Raw genomic sequence first — 27,625 nt, forward strand, 5'->3', positions numbered from 1 at the left:
CATTTTCATGATTGGTTTGAGTCGATAATTCCTCGTCTCGATCCAAACTCGGTGATTGTGTTAGACAATGCCCCATACCACTCAGTAAGGACAGAAAGAATACCGACGAGCTCTTTAAAAAAACAAGACATTTTGCCATGGTTAATATCAAAAGGCGTTGGTATTGATAGACCTATGTTTAAGCTTTAAGCCACAACTACTCCCGAAGGTAAGGGAGATCAAGTTGAAATATGTTTCTTACGTTGTCCGCGACAATATGGCTAAAGATGCAGGTTATACTGTATTAAGGTTACCTCCCTACCATTGTGAATTGAATCCAATAGAATTGGCATGGGCAGTGGTGAAGAGCTATGTCAAGAAAAATAACACGATATTCAAAATTGATGACGTTAGGGTACTTTTGAACGTGTCAGCAGCGAGAATTGGCAAAATTTTATTCAACACGTAGGAGGAGGAGGAGGACAAATTGACCGAAGTTGACAAAAATATGGACATCATTGATAGTTTAGAACCCTGCATCCTCACAATAACCGGTGATACTTCAAATTCTTCAGAACTGTCGTTTGTGATAAATAAATATTATATATTTTTTAATTTAATTTATAATAATGATATTGATGATAATTTTTAGTTTATGCATAACATGCTAATAAACAAATTAATATTTTAAATTATACTTACTTCATAATTTATATGGCCAAAGTACCTACCTATATAAAACAAAACATATAATACTATTAATGTGGGCGTCCGATATATAGCGTCGGCGCGACGGAGTGGCTTACAAAAATATACGCCAATGCATTTTAAATTATTTGAACTTATCGGCGGTTGATACTAAACTAATGCGGGATGCGGCGGCGCGTCAGACACGCTCATACGGCCATGTGCACAACTAGGCCGTCGAGTGATGATCTCATTTTGAATAGAGTTTTTTATAGAAAACTACTAACTACTGATCTAATTTAAACAGTTATTAATGTTATCCTCCGTTTGGGTTTTTAAATTTAAAAATATACCCACTGATTACTGGGCTAGTCATAATATGTCATATTTTTTGTACGTATACCTAAAATAAATTAAATTGATGTATCTTTTAATAAAAAAAATTATAAAATGATTCCTACTTAGTAACAACTAACAATTATTATAACTAGGTAATATTGGTAATAGGCACAGTAATAGTATCTTTTTCAAAGTATATATATTATAACATTTTATTTTTTGTTGTTTTTTCTAAATAAATAAAGTAAAACAATTTATACAATAGTTTGAATAACGTGATACAATATAAGTTAGTAATTATCATTCAATTATAATCCAATAATTGTAAGTGGCATGTAGAGCATGTACCTATTAGTCATTGGTAAATGGTAATACGATCTCATAAGTCATAATTAAATAACTAAAATATTATGATTGGATATTATTTAATACAATAATACCTAACGATGTCTTGAATCGTTCTCAACTAAAACATGACAAAATCTCAAGTATGAATAAAAAAATGTAAAATACCTCACTAGTCATTATGTATAATATAATATTTACAATTGTATAATATGACTAATTTACTCCGAAACCAGTCCTCACATTGTCATTGCTATTTAAAACATTTATTTTTGTCGTCAAAAATATATTTTATTTATTTACGGATTATACAGTTGAACAACTTACATAGATAGGCACCTACCTATAACATTTCAATTTTAAAAGTATACAATACATAGTTAATTCCCGACAAAAGGTTTCAACATCTTAAAAACTATTCGTAGTCGTTCATATCGACTAACTAAAAAAATAATTGTACAATCTTAAAAAAAACCAAATAATATCTACTTTACTATAACTATATTATGTTATGTGCTTATATTTATAAATATTTTAAGCAATAATAATACTAGTTACTATTCATTAGTCTGTCATTATAAACGACTGCGGTTGTTTTGAGATAGGTAGGTACAATAATGCCTACTTGGGGGAGTCCAGCTGATAAAAAAAAAACTATCCAAATGTAACTACCTATCCAAATCTTACATTAAAATACCTATATTAATATATACAATGGCAAGTATTAGATACAATAATTATGTAATATATACTAATATGTAAAGAAACAGTTTTTATAATTTAATATTTGTACAAAAGTGGTGTTTTTGATTCTCGCTGTTTATAATAATAATAATAATAATAATGAGTACCTAATACCTATACAATGATAACGATACACGAATTATATACCTTTATTAAATAATACAGATTTGCACCGTCTCGTTAAGTTTACAATGTACAGTAGGAGTCTTCCCATCCGATAAACGATGCGTCTCTCCCTGCAGCATTGGCCCATTATAATACATAATATTATAATATTTGATTAGGTACATTATTCATAGGTATGCAAAACATTATAATATGTCATTCGATGTCGCTTTCGGTGCATCGATCGTGTCAACGCGACCAACGACATTACGTCATGATCTATATATTACATTACACCGTCCGGCTATACGATCGACGCCACTGCCGCCGGACGCCACTGAGCACGCGCGCGGCTATCTCATGCTCATCGCGTAGTCTTTCTCGTCGCCGCCGTACGGTATGTAATACGGGTTCTGCGTGTACGGCACGGGCACGTTCAATGCGTTGTAGGACTGCCGAAGAGGCGACGACACGGACGACAGCTTGTGAGCGGGCAACGTGGCGTAACTGTTGCTGTAGGACGCGGCCGCCGACATTGGGTACAGGACGTTCTGGCTGTTGGCCTTAGGGCACGGGCACGCCTGATTGGTGCAGTGCATCGGGGCGCCGAGGACAGGCGGCAGGGCGTTCATGTGCGAGTTGTACTCGGCGGTCGACAGCCGTATGCGGACGATGCATATGATGATCACCAGTATGGCGATGAACACCACGACGCCGGCCACGATGCCGATGATCAGCGTGTCGTCGTTGGCGATGGCCGCAGCCGTGGCCAGGTTGGGCGACTTGGCGGCCGTCGGTAACTTCTGCTGCTGGTGCGGTGGACTGGCGGTGGCCGGCGGCAGCGACCATATGATGTCCGGCTCGGTGGTCGTACGCGGTTTGGGCGCTTTGACGACGACGGGGCCGGCCGCGGTGGACGTCGTGATCGCGGTGGTCGTCGACGTCGTGGTCGTGGTCGTAGTCTGCCGGCTGACGTCACAGGTCAGGTCATCGTCCGGTATCTCGATCAGCAAGCTGCCGGCCACGAACGCTGGCGCGGAGCACACTAGGTCCAACGCTAGCGGTGATCGCCTCAGTGCCCTGACGTTGCAGTCGCAGTAAATAGGATTGGCGCGTAGGCCGTTCAGCTTCAATGAGTTCCGCCGGTCGTCCAGGGCGGCCAGGAACTGGGACGTGAGTGTGGCCAGTTGGTTGTCGAATACGTCCAGTTGGATGACCGACGACCGGGGCAATGCGATCAGTAGCGACGGCGGCAGACCGGTGAGCGACGTGTTTTGGATTCGGATGTGCACCTGCCGGTACTTGAGGCCGGCCAGCGCGCCCGACGATATAGACGTGATCCGCTGTCCGCGTATGGTCAACGACTTGAGCCTGGGGTTCATGGCGGCCGACAGTTGGCTGCCGATGGACGAGTCTTTCACTTCGATTTCGAGCGCCTCCAACGACTGCAGGTAGTTCAATAAGCCAGTGACGTCCAGGTAACCCAGTTTCGGGAAATCGTACATTTTCAGTTCGACCAGGTTTCCGAGATTTCTGAACGCATTCTTTTCGATCTTGTCGCATTCCAACAGATCATTGATCCGCAACGACCGCAAAGATTCCAGCTTGTCCAAGTCGCCCACGACGACGTTGGATATCGGGTTCCAAGCAACGTCGACCAACTGTATCTGATTCAGTTTCGGCCAAACGGCTCTCAGGGACGTCAGGCTTTGTAGTTCGTTATGTGACAAATCAAGTACCTCGATCAGTGTCGATCGGTCAAACATGTGTTCGTCAACTTCGTTTATCCGGTTATAGGATAGATTCAGTTTTTGTAAAAACGGCGTTTCCAAGGGTGATAATGTCGTGATACCGGTACCCGCCAGATTCAATTCGCGTACCGTTTTGGGTTCACTGAGTATGTTTTTAATGGTCGCTTCAGATAGACGGTTAAATGACAAGTCGAGTTTTTTAATGTTCACTAATATGCTGTCGTCGGTCTGCAACTCGGTCAGTTGATTCGAAGACAAGTCTACGGATGACAAAAAGAAATATTGTTTCTGTAAACTTTTCAACGGTGCTATTGTAAACCTATTCTTTGCCAAGTTAATGTTCTCGAGAACTCTTAAACGGGTTCGGTCGAAAATTAAATCGGGCAATTCTGTCAAATTATTATTTTCTAAATCCAAGTATTGTAATCTATTCAATCCTTGAAAAGTTCTCTCGCCGATTCGTTCCAAATTATTGTTGGCCAATTTAATGTTTTGCAATTGTGTAGAATTATGAAACGTCGTCTCGCTTATGGTGTCTATTTGGTTGTTCGCCAAATTTAATTTCCTTAGTTGTGGCAAACCAGCGAAATCAAATTCTTCTAGTGTTTTCAGACTATTTTTGCTTAAATCTACTTCTTGCAAATTCGCCAGACCAGCAATAAGCTCGGAGGGGAAAAAGTTAAATTTGTTATTCGATACCTTGATAACTTTTATGCTGGGGTGTACTTTAAACGTAGATGGGAACAAATAACTAATTTGATTATTAGACATATCGATTTCTTCTAGCGGAGTCCCATTACTTCGTTTTGTAATGAAATATTCTCCTTTAAATGAAGACAATTTATTTTTAGACAAATTTACATATTTTATTGAAGAGAGACCCATAAATGAACCGATACGTATGTTTGATATTTGATTTTCTGATAAATCCAAAGTAACTAGATTAGTCAAACTTTGGAACATGGTTTCTGGTAGCTCGGTGATACCGTTGTTTTGTATGTAAAGGTGAGTAAGTGATGAAGTCTTGAAAAACAATTCAGGGCTTAAGACTTTTATGCTGGTAAAGCTGATATCGAGTTTTTGTAGTTGTATCAATGGGTGGAATACACTGACAGGTATCAAAGCTAAATGAGGATTGTGGCTCAAGTTTAAACTTAACAACGAAGACATCACAGTAAATGTATGTCGAGGAATTTCTTTTAGTTGATTGTATGACAAGTCGAGAGTTTTCAACTTTTGAAGGTTAATTGGTTCCGATGAAAGTGAAGCAATTCTGTTACCTTGAAGATTTAAATGTTCCAAAGTGTCTTCTAAGCCAGAGAACGTCGATGGTTCTACAGACAGTAGTAAATTTCCCGATAAATCAAGAACTTTTAAAAGTTTAAAATCCTAAAAAAAAATTCACATTAATAAAATAAAAAACTACTTATTCATTTTTTGTGTAACGCTTACTTGAAATACATCTGGAGGTATTTCTCTGATAACGTTTCTACTCAAACCTAGTTCAATTAAGATTTCTGATAACCCTCTAAGAATACTCGAAGAAAGTGCCGCTATTCTATTGTAATCCAGACGTAATTTGCTCAAACGTGGTAATTTACTGAGTGCAGTTGCGGGTATTAATAATATGTTATTATCTTCCAAAGACAACGATTCCAGATTTGTTAACCCTTCAAAAGCATCATCTTCAACCTATCAAATATATAATATATATCAATTAAAAATAGTTTAGTAATCGAAATACTCCAAGTGTTTAACTTACGGTTCTTAGCATGTTTACAGCCAAGTTTAAGATTTTTAATTTCTTTAAGCTCGTAAAAGTTCCTGGTGAAATGTTCCCAATGTTATTTCTACTAACGTCTAAAACTTCTAATGATGTTAGTTGTGAATTCTCCAATTTCTAAAATAATAAATATAAAATAAATTAAAATATGTGTGATTCTTAAAATAAGTGTTATTTATATACAATACGACATAACTTGTAATATATATTTTTTTTAATTTATCACAAAACTTATTTAATAATTAATAAAAAGTTTATATTATTTACTTGTATCAAATTTGAAGATAAATTAAGTATTTTTAAATTATCAAATTTTTTTAGAGCAAGCGATGGAAATTCAACTATAAAATTGTTTGAAATGTCTAATTTGTCCAGCTTTTCCACACCTAAAAATTAAAAAAAATTATGTGTGTATTTAAATTATCTACTACATGTAGGTAAACAATGTTTTCAAGTAAACTACCATAAAAAACATCACTGTTAAATTTTGACAGGCGATTCTCTGATAACAAAAGTTGTTTCAATACCGATAAACCTTCAAATGCGCCTATTTCAATGTTGTTTACTCTGTTTGATGATAAGTCTATTTTTATTAACGATTTTTGTGACAGGAAAGAACCTTGTTGAATACTATCTGAAAACGAAAAAATGAACTGTTAGATAATATTAATCATTTTGACGTAAAATTAAGTCATTATAATACCTATTCGATTATTTTTTAGAGATAAAGTTCGTAGTGTTTCGGGGCCATTCAATGACGAGCTTGGTATAGATGCTAAACGGTTACCGTCCAACTTCAATTCCTGTGAAATTTATTTATAATGACATCAATCACATATTTCTAGGATCGATCTTTAACACACTACCTCTAAATGTACACAGCCCTTTAATATGCCTTCTTCTAAAGCCGATATCCTGTTTTCACTGAGGTCCAAACGTATTAGCTTCGATAATCCATGAAATTCAGTGGAAGAAAATATTGGATTTAAGGTGTCACCTAATAAGTTACCGGCCAACCTCAAATCTTCAACTGTATTCTGTATGGTATTGAATGACTTATCGGATAATCTTCTTATGGAATTTTGTGACAGATCTAGCTTGACTATAAAAGCGGAAAAATTATTGACATTTATTTGCTTTTTTAAATGGTAAATGGTATTTGATTACTTACCCGTAGACGGGAAGAGTTGCGTGGGTACAGAATGGTGACCAGCATTTCTTTGGGTGAATACCAAGACCGGCGCACTCTTTGGTAAATTCACGTGATCTCCTGAATAGACTACACCATCACAGTTTAACGCTAGACCACCGATCTGTCTCAATTCCTCGCAAACACAAGGGTACCGGAACTCTGATTTCAGATCTTCACATGATGTAGTAGTAGACAGACATGAGTCGAAGACCATCAACGCTGCTACTAATAGCACCTCTTTCCATCTAGTACGCATGATTAATCTGTGAACACAGTATTAAAGTATTATTTAGACATTAGACATTAGAAAAAAGTGCATAGTTTCAAAATAAACCTATTGATACTAATTATCTATAATCTATTATATATTAATATTGAATTGACCAATATTTAAAATTATCGGCGTTATTCCTTTCACTACGAGCAACCAACCGATGATTTGAGTTATTAAATAACTGCAGATAGTTAGCTGGGTCCCACTATATAGGTAGGTATATTGAATAATGACAGCATGCATCGCAATAATTCTGACATAAATACTTGTTCTGGGATTGTAATAATTATAGAAATCAAGTGTTTATACATCGCGATATTGTTCTAGTTTCATAAATGTCTGATGGATATGCATTTCAGACAACTTCTATAAGATAATATTAAAACTCTCGAAAAATTCAACAGGTAGCTGTTAAATATGTTTTATAACAAGGTAAAAACGAGATTTAATAATATTTAACGTTAACCTAAGTGCCAAACCTATTAAAAATGTAATTTTTCAGACTTTCAGTTCTCACGTAATTATTCAGTGCAAGTATGTCAACGATAAGATTTAATATTACAATAACTATATAGTATTATAGCCATTCATTGAGTAAAATGTTTAAGAACAAAATACAATAATATAATCTACCTATAGATAACCCGTATAATCACACATATATATGTATAGGTAGGTAATTATAAAACACCATAATAAATAATTTATAAAAATATTATTAGTTTTTATACGATCAAATTGCAAGCACAAAAAACTGCTGAAGTACTTATAGAATTAATAAAATTGTATAATCTAATATAACATAATATATATTTCATACATCATAATCGTACTGTAAACCATTGGAACCTATTATTGTATCATGTCAAGCCAATAACCGTAATATAGTACCTAACTATAAATAATAAATTAGGCCGCGGTCTTTTTTTTCACATTGAGTTGGATAACTTTATACGCCTATACTAACACTAAAATGATAAACTAATATGAACACTAATATGAAAAACTTTTAACGTGTTCAAAATAACCGACTAATTAGTGTCGTTTAATAAATTTACGAAATATAGGCAAACCGCATGGCGCATACCCCAACATTCAAAATGCTATTAAAATAAAACTAATCCAATTTTACAAAACACGAGATTAACGTATCGGATCGCTCATTGCATGCAACAAATGCGAAATTAAAATACTTATAATCGTATTGTATGACTGCAATCTTATGGATTAAAAACTAAATAAAGGTTATTAGTTATTACTTGTTTTCATGTTAAACATCAATGGTGCGGTTATCGTCGTTATCGATAACCAACACATTGTACTGTTATTGCGGAATACCTAAACTCAATTAATACTAATCCGTTTAGTTGCAACAATTTACTAAAATTATAGAATCCGTTGTTTTTTTTTTATATTCATTATTAATTTTGTTCATCACCGCAATAAATAGCATTACATAATTTCAAGTTCACGTGAAATTGAAGTGGTTCGATGATTTCACAGTAGGTAAGTTTTTTTTTTTTTTGGCGGAATGTCTCATCAACCGGAAGGCTATCTCCGGATATTTTATACCTGCAGTGTTCCTTACCCCGCCCCTCATATATTCTAACGGTAATTGAAGACGAGTCGCGGAATGTAGAATCGTTAAACGCCTAAGCCGGTTAGCACGAGAAGGTTGAGATTTACGGACAAAACAGAATGTTGGAACATTTCGATAACTTTTATGGATAAATCGAAGAAATAAATCTAGGCCATAAAAAAATATACCAAATGCAATAATAAAAAAATTAGCTTTGTTTCGTTGAACATAAATTTGCAGTAAAAAATTATAATATACATTTATATATGAGTCCTTTTTTTTTCCCGTTTTCAACCGACGCCGCGGGGACTGCTTTCGCATTACTTCCGCGAACATAATATTGTAATAACGCAAAAATAAAAGAAAAGAAATTAAAATAATTAAAAATAAAACTCTAGAATGAGTAATAATTTGACTAAAATAATTAAGTTAATATAACTATTATATAACTAAGGCTCCTGCCAATAGTTATATATTACTAGATATAAATATTAAAATTGCGCTATTACCTTCCTCCTAATCGTCGGAGGGTTCTCGAGGTCGTGATTCGAGAACGATCAAGTACACCGTAGTAATAAAATGTTAATTATTAAATTATAAAAATTTAATAAATACAATATAATATATGAAATTATATAAATATATGAATATAGATGCGCATGCACCTTACCTTATTCGCAGCTGTCTTTGATATGCAGTTGACGTAATAAAATAAATAAAGGTTTTTTATTAAACACTCAGATTAAAGAAAAACAACACTGTTAAATTTCGATTTTAAAAAAAGAAACGGTCCAGCTGTCGCTCGCAATGTCTGGTGTTGAAAAGTTTTTAGGTGCTCCTGCACTCTTGAGGTTGTTTTAGTTTTGGGTGGTGCTCATGCACTGTAGAGTGGTGCTCATGCACTGTTGAGTGGTGCTCATGCACTGATGGAAGGAGACGACGTGGTCCAGCCAGCCAGGGTTGTAGGTGGCTCCCCCAAATGCCTCTGCGTTTCCAAAGACTTAGCATTGTCTTTGGCAACAGAGATCCTCATTGGACCATCCCCTGCTCTGGTGGCACACGAAATAGCTCACACGTGTTGTGCCAGATAGTCACAACTACGTATAATTTCCCATGTGATTAAATAATACAAATCGTTCCTTTCATCAGTGGACAATGGTGTTTTTTTTGTTGGATTTTAATTGTTATCTGCGTGCGACAACTTGACTGTTATTTATTTTATTGAGTATTTAAACAACATACAATCATGATGTGTGAGCATATCATTACAATATATATGAGTCCTAAATTGGTATACACTAATAGGTATTACGTATTTATTATAAGTTTTACAGGACAGCTATCGTAATTTTAACCATATCGGATGATTTTATATTCATCTTAGTATCTGACGAAAATAACGGATAACGAGAGTAATAGTGCATTAAAAATATAATTATTTATTCAGTAATAAAATAAAAACCATAAAAATATAGTATAAATAGTATAATAGGTATAAACGCGTGTAATGTGTGTAAATGGCTTCATCTAACCACGATTAACATTTTTCAAAACTATATACCTAAGTAATAGTTATATTATTTAAGTATAACTACTTTAAAAATCATAAAATACACTAAAAGCATCTGAAAGGTTTTTTCAATATATATATATATATATATATGTGTGTGTCCAAATTTACTTTTATATTGTAGATATTATTATCTATTAATTTTATCATATTACGTGTTATTGTGTCAAACGATCAATTTTCCTACCTACCCTATAAGGAATTAAAAAAATTACTATTGTAATGACAATGGACAGTATGAAATGTTCCTGATTTGTCTAGAAAGTTTTAAGAATTGAGTCAATGTCCTCTATATGTATATATTATACATATTTATGTTCAATGGAGCAGACAAAATATAGTAGTAGACAATATATTGGTACCTATTGGCTATTCTAGTACAATACTGTTCAGTAAACTCTATTTGTTATTTACCAAAACAAAAATGTATCAATGTATGTATACTTTTACAGTTCAATATTATTGTGGGTTTGATTTGAGTGAAAAATAAATGAGACGTATTGTTTTACAACAACGACAAAGACATTATAAATAAACATAATAGTTGTAAATTAATATTTAGTTAAATAATAATTCACACGTCAAAATGTACATAAATTATTAAATTCTAAGATGAACGAATTCAGAAGTAAAATTCAAATTGCATATTACAACGCTGGATACTTAAATACCTTACATACATAAAGACGTATAAAATGTAACCATCTTCCAATAAAATAATAAAATGTATTATAATATTAAAGGAGTTTTTTTTCAATAATTTTAAAATATGGTTTCTGAATGTTGCTTTAGAAAAAAACATTTTTATAAAACAATAGCCATTACTCTTTAAATATTATAAACGATATATTGAGAATCTAATACAAGCATTAAGTTGATTGGGTCGGGGCCCTGTGGTCCCAACGTCTCTCCAGATACTTCTTCGATAGGTATGTACATACTCGTATTACACAGGATATAAGTTTTATAAGAACGTTGTAGATAATTAAATAATTTTAAGTCTATGTAATATTATTATTAAATTGTATGATAAAACTAAAAGAGCAAGAAAGGCAAAGAAGTTTTTGTCCTATTTACTCAAATTGCACTGCAATATTGCAGGAAACATCAAAAATCATAATAATATATTATATAGGCTCTCGTATTTCAACTACATCGTAGTCTGTGGATATTGGTCAAGGGTATATAATTTTTTTATTTTCTTGAAGGTTTTTCTCTGTGTGCAAATTTAAATTGATTTATATTGTGGTCACTGAATATTATCTATTGGACTGTCTAAACTATAATCATATTTACTTATATGCACATCGTGTATTGTAACTTTTTGCTATCTTTTGTTTTAAAATTTGTATTTTATTCAATGTGTACTTATTAGGGATTACTTAAATTTAATTTAAATATTAGACCCTCAATCGTAAATGGTGTAGAGACCTACTTAACCCCTAACAAAAAAAAAAAATAAATAAATAAAAATAATATTTAATAATAATAATAATAATAATTAAGTTAAAAAAATAATTTAAAAACATAAGTATCATCGGTGGGTGGCTTCTTAGCTCATAATTTCATGTTTTTTATTGTCTTAGCTCATACTCTTATTGTGCCGATTGTGTACAGATTGTGTATTACAAATAAAGAAAAAAAAAATATTAGACCACGAATATTTTTATAATAAAAAAATGGAAGTAGTTTAAAACCGTAGGTTAAAACCGTACGACTAAGAATCGTAGAGAAACTAATTATTATTTATTACTAATAAATAAATTAACATACGTTTCTACTAAAAAGGTATAAGTACACGAGTTTTATTTATTTTAACAAGATAATCAGTTTTTTTAAATTTTATTAATAATTCCAATGGTATACATTAAAGACTATTTTTTTCTGGTGTGATTGACGATTTTTAATGCCTAACTAAAGTCTTTAACTCTTATTTTCGATAAATGTTTTTTAACATCTTTTTAAAAGTTACTACAGTAAAGTTTTTACAGTTTTTAATTTTTAGAACTATAAACTAATGAATATCATGTTTGTTGTCAGTTTTCATAAACATAAATATAGCACTGTTAATTGATATATTAAATAAACAAGTACCTAGTTACACATTTAATATCAACTTCTTCAATACTGTTTAAACTTTAAACATTAAAATAAATAAGCAATTATAGTTGAAAAATCAAAAAGCTCGTTTGTTAAAATAAATGTAATAAATGTCTACTTATATTATAATGTATTCAGCAAAAGAAACTACTATTGTGTTATTATATTAACTATTGTTCATACATTTTCATTCAAATAGTTTATGGTTTTTGATAATTATTACTTTTTTATTTATCACTTAAATTGAGTTAAAATTAAATATTTATTGAATAATTAAAATTCAAACTAAAACGATTTATGTATATACGTATTGCCATATTGATTTTAGTGTTTCATTGAATTTTAATGTAAGTATTCCTAAGTATATGCTCTCACTGTCAACAATATTATTATGGTAATGTCACAATTTATAACCTTACCATGAATTTTAGACATCTATATATGGCTATACCCTACTATTATATTATAATAATACTATACCCTATAGTATAGGGCCTATACCCTATATTGGTACGTCATACACGTGCCTATGTATATAATATTACCAATGAAATAAAAAAATAAAATAAGTGAAAACGAGGAATTAAAAATAAGAAAAAACAAAATATCACGCACTAATCATATTGAGTTCCATTGTGAACATAGTTACAGGCCTAGAAGCCCGCGAGTGATTTAATTTCACCTCATCGGTAGTGACGCGTGTAGACGTTGAATTTGGTTATTATTTATTATTATGATTGTTATTTTTATTATGATTATGACTATTATTATTGTGATTACAATTCATTACGCTGTATCAAAAACTACCACTGATGGAGAAAGCGTTCCCAAGTAGGTACACAAACTAAATGTGAAGTACCTATATAATATATTTACGTGTTAAACACACTATACGCGCACTGCACTCACAGTACACACACGCGATACATATACCTAGCTAAACAATACATATATGATGTATAATTATATATTTTATTTTACGAGTAGTAAGTACTATATGTATATAATATACAAGAACACATAATCAAAATCATAACAAACGAAAAATCAGCACGTAAACGCATTGCGAACTATAACAACTCTGTCATTATCTGCGTGAGAACAAAGTGTAGTAAGTACACCAGCCAACTACATAGTACGGTGATGATAAAAAAAGAAAATCATTTTCAAAATAATAGCTTGCTAAAGAAATAATAAAACTGTTGTTTATTTTTTTTTTTATCAACGCGTAGTTCTTAATGGCAATACATCAGACGAATACCTATAGCGGCTATAAAGTGACTACAGACTAGCTATATATTATTATATATACAGTTCGATTTTAACAAATTATCGTCCTGCTTATAGATCCTACGAAAAAAAATGTCTTCTGCCTGCTGAGATTTCGAAAAAAAACCATAATAATACGTTATCCGGTTCATTATTTTGAAACAATCAACTCGGTCGTCACCGTATGTAATAAGTATATAAAATAAGTATATACATAATACATATATATGTATGTAGCTGGTTCCGGTCATCCGAGCACACTAACTTCCCTTGTAACTACTATAAAATATATATATTGACAACTGCTAAGTGTTATTGTTATTAGGAGAGTTCTTTATTAGATAAAGAAATTAAACAATTAATATTCAAATTCAAATATTTTGGAAAATAAACCGTTTTGTTTAAAAACTAGACACAATATTTTTAGATTAATTATTTTCTTTCTTAAAATATGAGTTCATTCACATTTTTTTTTTGCATGAATTACATTACAAAACTTTCTCTATAAAATGGCTTTTGTGATTTTATTCATTCAATAATTGTCCTGTGTCATTTACTTATTCAATCTTTATAGAGAAACACTTAAATTTCTAGGTATTGAAAATAATTTAAAATGAAACAACCATAACGACAAATTAATTGTTTAATAAGTTAATAACTACCTAAATATATTTTAACAGATATTTTAGGTATCACATAAAAGTGGAATCAATTTTGAAGATCAAAAAAGTATTTCACAAAAAAATTTTTAGAAAAGAACATAATATTTGTTATTAAGTATCATGTAATTGTGTAACTAGATTTTAATCAAACTATTATTCTAAAATTCGTAATATATTTTTCATTTTGCATTATAATATATATATGTATATATAGGTCCCTGTAGATAGAGTTAGTGACCATAATAGTAGCTGGAATTGTTACATGTTAGTAGGTACTTACTTAAAAACGTTGATTGAATTCTTGCATAATAATATATTTTGTATAATAAATGATATGAAGATTTCACATATTCGGGAATAGGCACAAGAAATTATAACGTTCAAGTAATAATCTAATACAATATATGTAAACCTATATGTGTTAAGAAAATGTACAATCTCAAACTAATGATAATGTATATATATGTCGGTGCTTAGAACATAAAAAACTTGAAAAATTACTTTTATGTTTCATAATTTCGTATTTTGAAAATGAATTATATAGCAGCAGGTTAATGTTAACCATATTATGTTCTTAGGAATTTTGAAAAAGATTCAGAACCGTCGAATCCGTAAGGAATTGTTATAATGTGTACCTACTCACAACGAAATTATGTGGTCGGGGGAGTATAAATAATTTAAATACGAATGCCGTCAATTTAGACTTAACCAAGCGACAGGTGGTATTACAGGTGCAGAGGAGTTGAATACCTATATGATTCTTCAGTTCCAATGCATCAGTACGATTCCATTTTGTATACTTCATAATCATAAACGCTGTGTCATTGTTGTTACGGTGAATATTTTTGTAAAGAACATAATATATCAAGTACCTATGTATTTTTTCTACAACCAATATAATATGCATAACATGTATCTTTTAAAGTCAGTCATCCAAATATTTTATTTATGCCTAAAACAAATTATTTGAGGTTTAATACCAACTATGAAATAATATATAAATTATTGCTTATTAGAAAACGTTTTATGTATTAAGGTTATAAATTTGTGGTATGGATAACTAAAGTCTAAAACTGCAGCGTTAATTAATAAGTGTTACGGATAACTATATATTTAGGTTAGTTAGAATTTTATTTTTTTATGCAGGTACTATGCAGCGACCTTATTGTAAAATCGTGATACCGATATATTTTATACACTTTCAAATAAGCAATTTAAACCATGTTTAAATTACGAGTATATTGCTTTAATCTGTTGATTATTATTTTTTTTTTTTTGTAAACGAAATGATTAATTTCAATAATGGTTTGACTTTATTTTCGAAGGATAGTTATAAAAAATATATCATACATAGATTAAGTACCTATTGATATTATCTTAAAAGTTAAAACACGGAGAAAAAGGCAGGTATACGCCATAAATATAAATTATACAACTGCATGAAAAAAATAACAACAGGCATATATCTATAAATGCACAAATATACTTTTTTTGTACATTTTAATGTACGACAAACTTGTACTCTTTATTTACAGCCCTAGTAATTCTTATGCTTATTAGTTTGTTACAAAATATATAATAACTACCTATTTTAACTTTCAAGTTATTATTAAAATTAATTACATATACATATATTTAAAACTTAAAAATATATAAATAGAAATTTTAAGATCATGTCACACATTTAATTTAACTGTAGAGAAATTAAAACTGTTGATATCATATAGGTAATCATTATACTTATTACTTATGAGTTGTGACTTCTTACACACTACCCATATTATTCCAATATAAAGGTAACCAAATATAAAGAAAAGTTATCAAAAAGAAATTTTGAAGATTGAACCTCTGAAGAAATAATTTTTTTAATTTATTTTAGTTATTGTTTTTTTATTTAATTAGTTATAAGAGTAAATAATTAAAAATGTTTAAGATTCATGATTTATTCGCAAAAATTTAAGTGAATTTACTTTTAATTATAACAAACAAGAACAAACAGTTATGCAATGATTGCACATTTGCGTGTTTAACAACTTACATGCCAGTATCTAATATACAATATACAAATACATAATTAGTAATTAAATGGATTATATAGGTATACAATATATATATACAATAAATATGAATGAATTTCTATGAATATATTTACTATGATTACTGATTAGTAAGATATGAATTATTAATTACCTATATTTTTTTTTGTTTTTGTCCATTGAAACGAACCCTTCGTCAATGCTTATCACAAGTGGGTAGTAGGGAGATCATGTAATCTATTTATCTATGTATATATCACTATATACATGATACTACCCCAAGAGGAGACATGATGTGCGGTATTCACTCCCAGTGGAGCGGGACCTAGTTGGAAACCAGATGACGCAATCGGAGGACAGCGTGAGGATTTGGTGATCAGTGATCACGTAGAAACACACAAATTTTTTTGGTACACTTTATTATGAATCGAATTGATGAGTGTGTGAGTCGTAGTCAACTGCGACCGTCTGCGAGACCACTGCGCCACTCCGGCCCCCAATTACCTACATATCTAAAAGAATCAGTTATTAACACGTTGTCTAATGTCTACTTTGTCTATAATTTTTAAACACATTACAGCATATTATTTATTTATCCAGGTGTACCCAATATATTTATTAATTATTAGTAAATTTCTATACATTTTAGCTTTAAAAAGCTTTTAGTTTATCTTTAAGAAAATTTTGTAAAAAAAAAAAAACACCTAGTATTTTTTTAAAATATTTATGAATGATCATTTTCTATTTACCAATTAATTATTTTAAATTGTATTATTTTTATATTTGATAATAACCTATATGTGATACCATAATGCCATAATGGGATAATTCCATATTATTATAATGAACAATAACCATTAGTAGCAATATGAATATTCATTAGAATATGTTGAAATACTGGTTACTCTCATCTTTAAGTTATTTTTAGATTAACTAAAAAAATCGTTCAATGATTTATTCAGGAAAAACTGAAATAACATTTTTGTTTTCGAAGAATGTTGCATAGTTGCTATCTACTTAATAAACTTTAATTGGTCCGTCTAGATTTTAAATAGGGTTAAATACTAAATTTTTGTGTTTGCTCAAATATTTTATAGCCTAACAACGACTGGATTTTAAATGCATTCTAAAATAATTTTACGAATTTGATGCACATTTTATTTATGTTGATAATAGAGCACATTCAATAATAATGAGTTAGTCACATTACCATAGAGTAACTACATTAATGGTTTTATATCATCTAATTAACATTGATATTATTTAAAATGATAAAATTATAATACAGGATTATTGATCGTCGATAAATAAATATGTGACTTAGGTTACCAAAATATAAAGTGAAGTCGTATAGTTCATTTAGGGTATATTGTTGGATTACCTCTACTAATGATTTATAAATATATACAAAATATATTGTAATTGGATTTTTATAATAATAATAATAATAATATATATAATTATTTTTTATTTTAACTAATTGTCAAGGGCAAAAATTATGTTTTCCATACCTAAATTTACTGCACGGTTACAAATATTTTCTTAATTTAAATAAGTATCGACGAATTTTCTAGTTTTAAATCTGTATCTGCAGTTATGCAATGTATCTATCTGTATTATATTCCTTTTCTAACTTTACGAGAGTATCTTATATTTTACAATTGGGATGAAAACCTACTTTATTCACTCTATGCTTATAATGGATAATAATATATTATAATATATAGACGTAGACTCCCTTAAGTATTAGGTACTGAATGTCCTATTGTTCAACTTATAGTAGAGTTTACAATTAATAAAGAGACCAAAAAAAATTTGTCACGCACATATTCTTATATAAGTCTCGACGGGAACAATTGTATACATTTTTTTTTCACCAACATTGAACTAAATAAAAGATGTATTCATAATAATAACCCTCTACTCTGACGATTACCATCCAAATCATCCAATAGCCCTCACGAATCAGTCATAATATATTTTATAAATGTTATGAATAAAAATCTTTTTCTAACCTAACCATTTTTCACGAATTCCATGCTATTCAACAACACGTCAAGATGACTGTATAATATATTAATTTTTTTTTTATATAAAACCAATTATAAACATTTGCACGCATACCAGACATAAAATTACACACTGAAAGGCAAAAGTAAGTATAGTTTGTCAGAGGTACACTTGTTATTCAGTAAATTGTTTCAACTCCTAGCATTTAAAAATTTCAAACTTTCCCCGGAATTTCAAAAGGCATAATATTATCATGCAGGTAGGTACTTAAATAGTTTACAAAATCAAATTATCACGCAAGCTTTCTAGATTTAATCACAGCCCACTGAACGCACAAAGCGTATAACAAAACATTTGTTTTCGTTCTTTAACGCCATCCATTTATTTAAGCCAATACTTATATTAGACATAAGATAGTTAAACCCGGTGACTATACGATGAAATGTATTATATACATATATATATATATATATATCACCGTATGATACGCATGATTTTTAATACTGCACAATCTACCATCGGATATCTGTGCCCAGTTACCAAAGTTACGTTTCAGTGATTATGGAAAAAATAAAACACTATTTTCGTAAATAGGAACTTACAGTTTATTTCCTTTTTTAAAATATATTTTATTCTTTCATGCACTTGAATTTTTTTCCGGTTAAATGACTTTACATCAAAAGGGTGTGGTAACAATTCAATAGCGATGCAATACAGTTCTGATGTAACGGTGAAGATTATAATAATATAATATAGTCGAATATTTACGATGCAATAACCGATAGAAATAGTTCTTATGACAACTATTTGGTGCACCTGTTTCAACGATCATGTTTTATTTTTTTAATAAGTTTTCAATTACATTTTGAATTAATTATTAAAATAAAACATATAATTTAGGCTGTATAAAAACTTACAATTGTATTCTTTACAAAAATGTTCGTTGCGTGTCAAACTGCTTGTCTCATGCCTATAATATAACATAGGTAGTAGGTTGTAGGTTATAACTCTACCGATGTGATTTAACAGAAATATGTTCATTTTTTTATACTATGTCATATTTGAATTACCACGACGAATACAAAAACAATTAATATGCAAATTGTTGGCACAGTTATGTTTCAGTTTGATTGAAAAAAGAGATAACCTATTTTTTTACTCCAATAGTCATGTAACTATATATAATGTTAATATCATGTAATATGTTGACAAACCGTTCGGTCTTTGCAGTACCTATTTAAAAAGAACTGTGGATAGATCACGAAGTAGCCTATAGCCTAGAGGGGTCGAACACCTAAGCAAACAATGGACTCCCACCGTGACATGGCGGTATAGGTACGTAAAAAACAAAAACTCATAGGCCACACAGCTTGGTATGCCATTGTAACACCATTACTATTGTCTACTATAATAGCTTAAATGTATTTTGATTAGAAATTAAACACTATTATAAAATTATATGGGTACATATAAACGTTTGTATGTATCTAATATGCAGTAATTTTAAAAATATAACACACACCTACCATTAAAAATGTACAATATACACATTATACCTACGGTAAAAAATGTACTATTTATTATACATATATCGTTTAATATAATCCGTCGAAAACTAATTAAAAAAAAGATGAATACCAACTTTGCCTAAATATTGTAGAAATATATTCGTATTATTTAAAGTTGTAATTTGACTTTAATCTGAGTTTAATTCAATGTTTCACATTCTGATATTCTGTAGGTGCATACATTAGTTTCATAGTTGGACATAAGCTTCAGACCATTTTATTTCATGGGAATATGTATAAATGTATAATCTATAGATCTTTGTAATATTATAATACTTTTATATCATAAGAACTCTTTATCAATTCGTACTATCAGGTTTTATATAAATATATAGTCTATATAGACAACATGTTGCTTAATCTATCACAATAAATTTCTGCTTTAGCCAATTTTACATTCATTGATCACTTACATGAAACGTATATAAACTATAAATATTTTAGATACACAATAATAATGAATAAATAAATATTATTTAGCTAAATTAAAATATATTGTTTTGGTATAGTATTAAGAAACAAACTTTTAGTGCCAACGTTGATCTTAATTCATAAAGGATTATTATTTTTTTTTTGGGTATCACTTTTAACTATTTAGGTGATAAACATACAAGAAACAACAAGGTATTGTAATATTGTATTTTGTTAAATTAAATATTAATATATCGTAGTATCATTCTTTATTCATATTTATACATAGATATCAGATATGTATGTATATATGTATAAGTAATAAGTACATACCTCTAGTATTTACAATTTATACATACTATTAAATGATTACCTATATACTATATAGCAACCTAGATATTTCAACACCGATGACATATATAATGTGAAAAACAGTGCGATTGATCAACGTGTATCAAAATCAGTTTTTACCAATAGATTGTGTATGTATGTATGTATATCAGCATCCGAGTCTCGTCCCTACTTCACGCACGTCAAATTACATAAACTAGTACACCAAAAAAGCAATACCAACGTGATGTATGATGTACCTACGTATAATATAATATTAAACTATAATAATAATGGTATGTACCTAAATATACAGCGGGACCCTTATAAACCGCAATAATAGTGTTTGTGGTGTCCCCTTTTTCTAATAATAATATCCTGGTCTAAATAAAATATTGTTACATTTCGAATATATAATGTAATTATTGCTATATACATATAATTATAAATAATAATATGTCGAACAACAAAATTACCATAACGGCTTATTTTTTTGAAAAACAAAAACCTTTCACAAATAACGACCATCGAATATGTATGTTTAAAACGACACATTAAATTATGATTTTATATTAATAATATCATAATCGATATAACACATCTGAGAGTTACAATATGATAGACTTTTCAATAGCTTTTTGACATAAGTGGTACAATGATATTTATTATTTATGTTATAAAGCTATAAAAATCTACCATCTTTGTATAATTTTTCAAGTTAATTTTGTTGAATTTTTAGACTTATAAATTTCTAATAATTTATATTTAATATCTATATTCATTTCATTAACTCGTTTAATTTGAAATTAAATGAGTACCTAGCTATAGCTCAGAAAAATAAGAATACGTATTATAATCACTATTACTTATATTGTAATAATTGGTTATTACTTAAATAGTATAATAGCTATTTGCTATTCATATAAACCTATTACCAAAATTAAATATTTTAAGTACTTACCAATTATTAATTTGATTTTAAATTATAATTTACATAGTTATATCGTCTTTATCCTTATACGACATGAGGTAGAAACCACTAGGAACATATTACATAGGTAGTTAATTAGTTAGTTATTATATAAATGTTTTAACATAATATTATAGCTATAACAATTTTGAATATACTAATATACATGGTCATTCACATTGCATCATTACAGAATAGATATTCAATACTTTTTTACTCAGTCTTAACTCATAATACTAATTTCGTAAAAGATTCAACCCTGTATAAAGCTAGGTCCATATATGAAATAATTACATTGATACATTGACTATTATTTCTTCTCAAACCAATTAAACCTAATATGATAAGTGATAAGGGTAACATAAATGTCAATTTAAGTTCTAATAAAAGGTTCTAATTAATGGTTTAAAATAAAATTAGCAAGGTATTTGGCAAATTTGTAACAATCTATTTAATAGTTTAATTGTGTTTTTTTTTAGTATTAAATACTAAATAGAAATTTAATTCATCATTAAGCAGCAACCTATTTTTGGATCGAATTACATTTTTAACATAATATACGTTTTGTTCCAATTTTTAAAAATATATTGATTTCGTTACAAATGTTAACCTCAAATATCTTATAATTGTAAGCCTTTAAAGTGTAGACTGTAGAGGTAGGTACTAATATATAACTCTTGTCTATAAATACAAATTCAATTCATTCTTAATGTAGAAGCTATTATTGTCTTGAATGTCTTATTGTTTTGAATGCAACATTTCTATTGAAACCAAAAATGGTATTGAACTTTCACATTTTTTGACAACGCATGTATTGTTAATACTGCAAATCATTTAAATCGTAAATCTCAAATTAATTTATCGACAATTTAATCGTTTAAATATTTGATTGGTACCTACCTAAGTATGAATTTATGAATAGAAAAATAAGTAGATACAATAATTATTTTATTAATTTACCATGAATGATAAAGTACTTAAGTACCCAACAGTGGCATAATTAGGAATTTGGTTTGGGGAGGGGGGATTATTATAGTACCTAATTACTAAAATTTGGTATAAATATAATATATCTTATATAAATATAAAATTGTGACCGAAAGGAAGAAAAAATATTGCTAACACAATTTTTAGTAATCAAATCGTGTTTTTATTCTGTATAGCACTATTTAATTTTTTTTAGCTAACTAAAAACTAAACTACTGGATTAGTTTATTATATTGCCAAGTATGAAAAACGGTTTTCATAAATTATTTTACACTCTGGTAAGAAATCGTATCGCATATACGCATACCTTACAGCCAACGTATACACACTTGTATAAAAACAACTTAATAAACTGGCAAAATTGTTTTTAAAATTTATAAATCATAAATTTAATTGCGATATCTGTCGCACGTTTCACGACCTTATAACGTCAAAGTGGCTACGAAAGAAAAATACTACATGTACCTAATTGATACAACAATAATGTGTTTATAGTCTGCACCACAGAATACAGATCGTGGTATGCGAATGGAACCATTCACCAAATAATATCCCAAGGACTGTGGTTAAATGAAATGTTTGAATTGCTCCAAAAACCTACGATAACCAATAATCGAACAATATTATAACATGATGGGCTTTTATAATAACTAGCCCATGAGCGTTCATTGTGATGTGACCAGGACGAGGTGGAACATGTTCCCACCCAGTTTTTCCGTGCTTTGAATATTATATACGTAAAATAATAATTAAAAAATAATAGATATTTTATATTATTTAAGACTTAATACCACAGTTAAAGATATCATACATTCTATTTCTACAATCAACAGACCGTCAATGCTTCGTGAATATAGATATTTATTATTAAGTTAGTTAATATTATCAATGACCGTGAGATAAAAACAATGTGTTGTTCCTAGCTATGAAGACATGAACTAAGATAACATAATATAATATCATTTCAATTCATGTTTCTAATTTCATAGATAATCACAAAACGGCATTTTTGTTTTTATCAATTATTATGTTAGTTATTTGCCAAATACGTTTGTTTGTTTGTTACAAAATTTCCGTCTTTAATTTAAAAAAAAAATAAAATATATAAACATTGGATTTCATAGTCAATCAGTCAACATAAAAAACTCAAACCCATAGTAGAAAGGAAACACGAACTTTATATGCATAACATATTAACATACGCTACTGGCAGGTTAAAATATTATATGATACTGCTTAAATGTTTAATACCATGAAAAAAATAAATGTTATGAACGTTTTAATTTAATTAAAAATAATGCCATATTGACAGAATAACGGACATTGTCTACAAATTCAACTAAAAATACAAAACAAGAAGATTTACCCTTACCTAAACCTAACCCTGATGACTGATGATTCGAACGTAATGAAAGTTTTTATTGTGTGATAGTTGAAAAACTGATCAGGTATATTTTTCTAACAAAACCAAGAGAACGTTTAAAAAAAAATTAGATAAACAAACAAATAAATGTTAAATGCAATAAATTTTACATTTTTTTTTTTTTTTTTTTTTATTTTACACAATATATATACAATCTGTACAATTTTGCACAATTAGCATATTTGATAAGGGTTAAAAATATAATACATGAGTACTTGAGTAAGAAGAAAATTTTACATAAATTGAAATTATAGAAAATCTATTATTGTTATTATTATTTTTGACAATTTCGTTTAAATAAAATAATGTTATGATGGACGCCTCTCGAACATCCCTGCTTTAGGTAATCCATTTCTCAGAAAAATTTTTAAAAAGAAAATGAACTATTGATTTTTTACTAAAAGCATTTAGTTAAAAAATAAATTTGAATAAATTATATACTTTATTGCAGACTGTAACCTTTCATTCGATACGGAATCAAACTCGGAGTGGCGAGTGGAACGACCTGAACACTGTATTCGTGCTAATTATCTATACTCGTAAAAATCACGGTTTTCTAAGAATATATTTTTCTGCTCAGTAATCTTTTATTTTATTACACGTGCTTAAACGTGCCTTCTTAAGAATAATATGATACAAAATTAAGTACTGTAACAAGATTAGAGATCATGTATTATAGGTAGGTACCTACCTACATTTAAACTAAAAATCAATCGAATTACAAATTATCATAACTATTTGCATAATTTTTATGAAGCATGTGTTATACAATCCACTGAAACGAACGTCAATATTTTAATTCATGTACCTTACATTTTAAAAAATATGAAGGATTTTTCTATACTATTAAAATCATTCTACTTTAATTTTTCAAATATTGAAAAGAATATTCTAAAGAATAGTTTCAAACAGGATTAAATATTAAAAAATGAATTATGAATGTAGTTTTTTGATTATTATGCTGAGACACTGAGTCACGTTTTATCATTTTAAATTTTCTATCCACGAATATCTTATAAATAGACCTTTCACGATTAATAAAACAATTGAGAAAATTACAAATAATAATAATTTATAGAATAATATTTTTTATATATTTTTGATAATTCTAATTTCGAGGATTTTTTTCTTTTAAGTCATTTTAAATTACATAAATTAAATTTTCATTAAAAATTATAATTTTGTGTTTAGTCAATATTACAAGATGGAATTTGTAGTTGTTAAATATATTTTAATGTAGTAGGACCACTGGGACCTAATTGAACATAATGTTACCTATACCTGAAATGTACTATAAACGTAATAAACTCAGATTATAACATTACATATTTGACAAGAAATATCTACATTCTATACCTTCTTAATATTAAAAATATTAAAACTTCATATCAATTTGATTCCAATTTGGTTGCACGTACAGGATATAAATCAAATAAGTTGATAATAGTAATAAACATAATGTCCACTACTATGTGCATTATACACAAGTTCTGCAGGTCCTACAGATCTCATTTATTGCTGGTGTCACGAACTCTTTTAGTGTGTATTATTGTCTGTAATGGATGGACAGGTTTACCGTAATATTATAGGCTATACGTTTCGTATGTGAATATTCAGGTTAACATTTAAGATTAAGCTGAATTTAACTAATGGCATGTGGAGAACATAATTTATAACATATACATATACTTTAAGATATTAAGTGACCTACGACATACTTTAAAAAGAAATTTAGAAATATAAAATAGATAAATTATGAACATTTAATAATATTGTATACGTTATAATAGAGACAAAGACGTAATTGACACATACGCAAGCACAATATTGGAGTCTAAAGATGTGTTATTACTTATTACTTATTATACTTCCAACGTACTGATTTATACGTATAGTATGTAATGCGATACAACTCTGAAAACAGATTTGAATTTGTCGTAAAGTGTAGTTGAGATTTACTTTTCTACATTTTAGATGTTTTGATCTCCTTAAAAACTAAAAAAATACACTAAAAATGTAGAAATTCAAAAGTTGCCACTTTTCAATTTAATAGAAAAAATCAAGAGATGTGAGAATTTTAAACTTAGATAGACTTTACTACGATTAAAAATCAGTTTTCAGAATTCTTATGGTTTCATTAGATCAATTCTAACTAGGTGACTCGTAAGAACGTTGGAAATATAATATATCTAAATTGTTATGCTACAAAGACAGAAAATCATATTTATTTATGTGTGTGCATTTTATGAAGTATTTGATTAATTAATTATAAAAATATTGAAAATGTATTAGTAACTTAAAGTTAAAAGTATTAGAGTGTAGACAGTAGACATATTATTATACATTGGTATATTTCCACTAATTTTAACACATTCATTCAATAGTTATAGGAGTGTAATTTAGCAACTATAATTCCCATGAATAGATTTAGTATTAGTAAATTTTTTGATGGTATAGATAGATCAGAGAGTATTATATTCACTAGACACAATAAATAAAATCTCCCGTCCTGGTAAAAATGTGGATACTCCATGTTATGTTATTGGGTTGGGTATTATTTACAAAATTAATCAAATTGCCATCTCATTAAGTATTAAATGTACGTGTTACCTGTAATTTATTACTCACCAAAATCAAAAACCGACAGAGATTTAATGATACTAAATTATCTAAATTAGGAAATAATTAACAGTTGAAATGATAATTATTTCTATTTAAATCTTATTAAATATTAAAAGTAATATAACACATGGCGTGATATTTTTATGACTAAATACTAAAAAAAAAACAACAATACATAACATTAATAAAAATTAAAATGTACATTATTCAATTCAAACCATGTTGCTGTTGTAATAGAGACTTTAATAGTGGTCAATGGTTTGATATAAAGAACTAATAGTTCTACGAGTAATAACTAGGATATTATTTACTATTATTGCATCAGTGTTTAGTAATTTTTTGAATCAATTATTAGTTTTCTATTCGTGACAAATAAAATAAAAAACAATATTTTTTCAACAATAGAAATATGTAGGTACCTTTGGTTATGTTTTCTCGGCGACCAAAAACTGTATGAAAAAAAAAAAAACACGTCACTTTTTTGTATTTTGTCGTTTCCGGTACATACCGCCGATAAGCAAGTTCTCACTTGCGGGTAAAACACACAACAAACACAAGGTACGAGGTCTAACGGTAAAGACAGACGTCGGTAGTATAGTATTATACGGTAAACAAACAGACATGAGTTGACGCGAAGACCCGGGAGAACCAACTAGCTCGTGTAATATGCCGGCGGAGTTGTGCTGGTCACAAACCAGAACCAGTTTCCTCTACTCTACAATCGAATTCCCTAGCGCGCGCGCGTTCCGAGTTCATGTGCGCATGTGTTCAAGGTCTGCGACTCGCCATTATTCTTACTAGGAATAGGGTCATTCCAATGGTTGTCTCGCTGTAAAAATTAACTAGATAAGTTAAAAGTCAAGATAGAAAATAAAATTAACTTAACTCG

General features: G+C 29.4%; 1 protein-coding gene across 1 annotated transcript; it reads right to left on the minus strand.

Annotated features, from left to right (window-relative positions):
* Window positions 1-1,413: 1,413 nt before the first annotated feature.
* Window positions 1,414-27,393, minus strand: LOC107162325 (uncharacterized). Its single transcript, XM_015509165.2, has 9 exons — window positions 27,156-27,393; window positions 6,905-7,188; window positions 6,600-6,835; window positions 6,437-6,536; window positions 6,197-6,367; window positions 6,001-6,119; window positions 5,713-5,850; window positions 5,403-5,642; window positions 1,414-5,339 (listed from the first exon to the last, which is right to left on the minus strand). The coding sequence occupies exons 2-9, from the start codon at window positions 7,179-7,181 to the stop codon at window positions 2,553-2,555; spliced, it is 4,068 nt and encodes a 1,355-aa protein (XP_015364651.1). The 5' UTR covers window positions 7,182-7,188; window positions 27,156-27,393; the 3' UTR covers window positions 1,414-2,552.
* Between the last annotated feature and the right edge of the window lie 232 nt (window positions 27,394-27,625).

This window comes from Diuraphis noxia, unplaced genomic scaffold, assembly GCF_037042655.1.
Source record: "Diuraphis noxia isolate RWA-SAM2 unplaced genomic scaffold, SU_Dnox_SAM2 contig0002, whole genome shotgun sequence".
Lineage (NCBI taxonomy): Eukaryota > Metazoa > Arthropoda > Insecta > Hemiptera > Aphididae > Diuraphis > Diuraphis noxia.

What these genes read in the sequence shown, in the direction of transcription:
- LOC107162325 (XM_015509165.2), bottom strand. Translation starts at nt 7,181, where the DNA reads ATGCGTACTAGATGGAAAGAGGTGCTATTAGTAGCAGCGTTGATGGTC. An exon ending in AGGGCTGTGTACATTTAGAG is followed by an intron (nt 6,537 to 6,599) that starts GTAGTGTGTTAA and finishes TAAATTTCACAG; the next exon opens with GAATTGAAGTTGGACGGTAA. An exon ending in TAACAGTGATGTTTTTTATG is followed by an intron (nt 6,120 to 6,196) that starts GTAGTTTACTTG and finishes TTTAATTTTTAG; the next exon opens with GTGTGGAAAAGCTGGACAAA.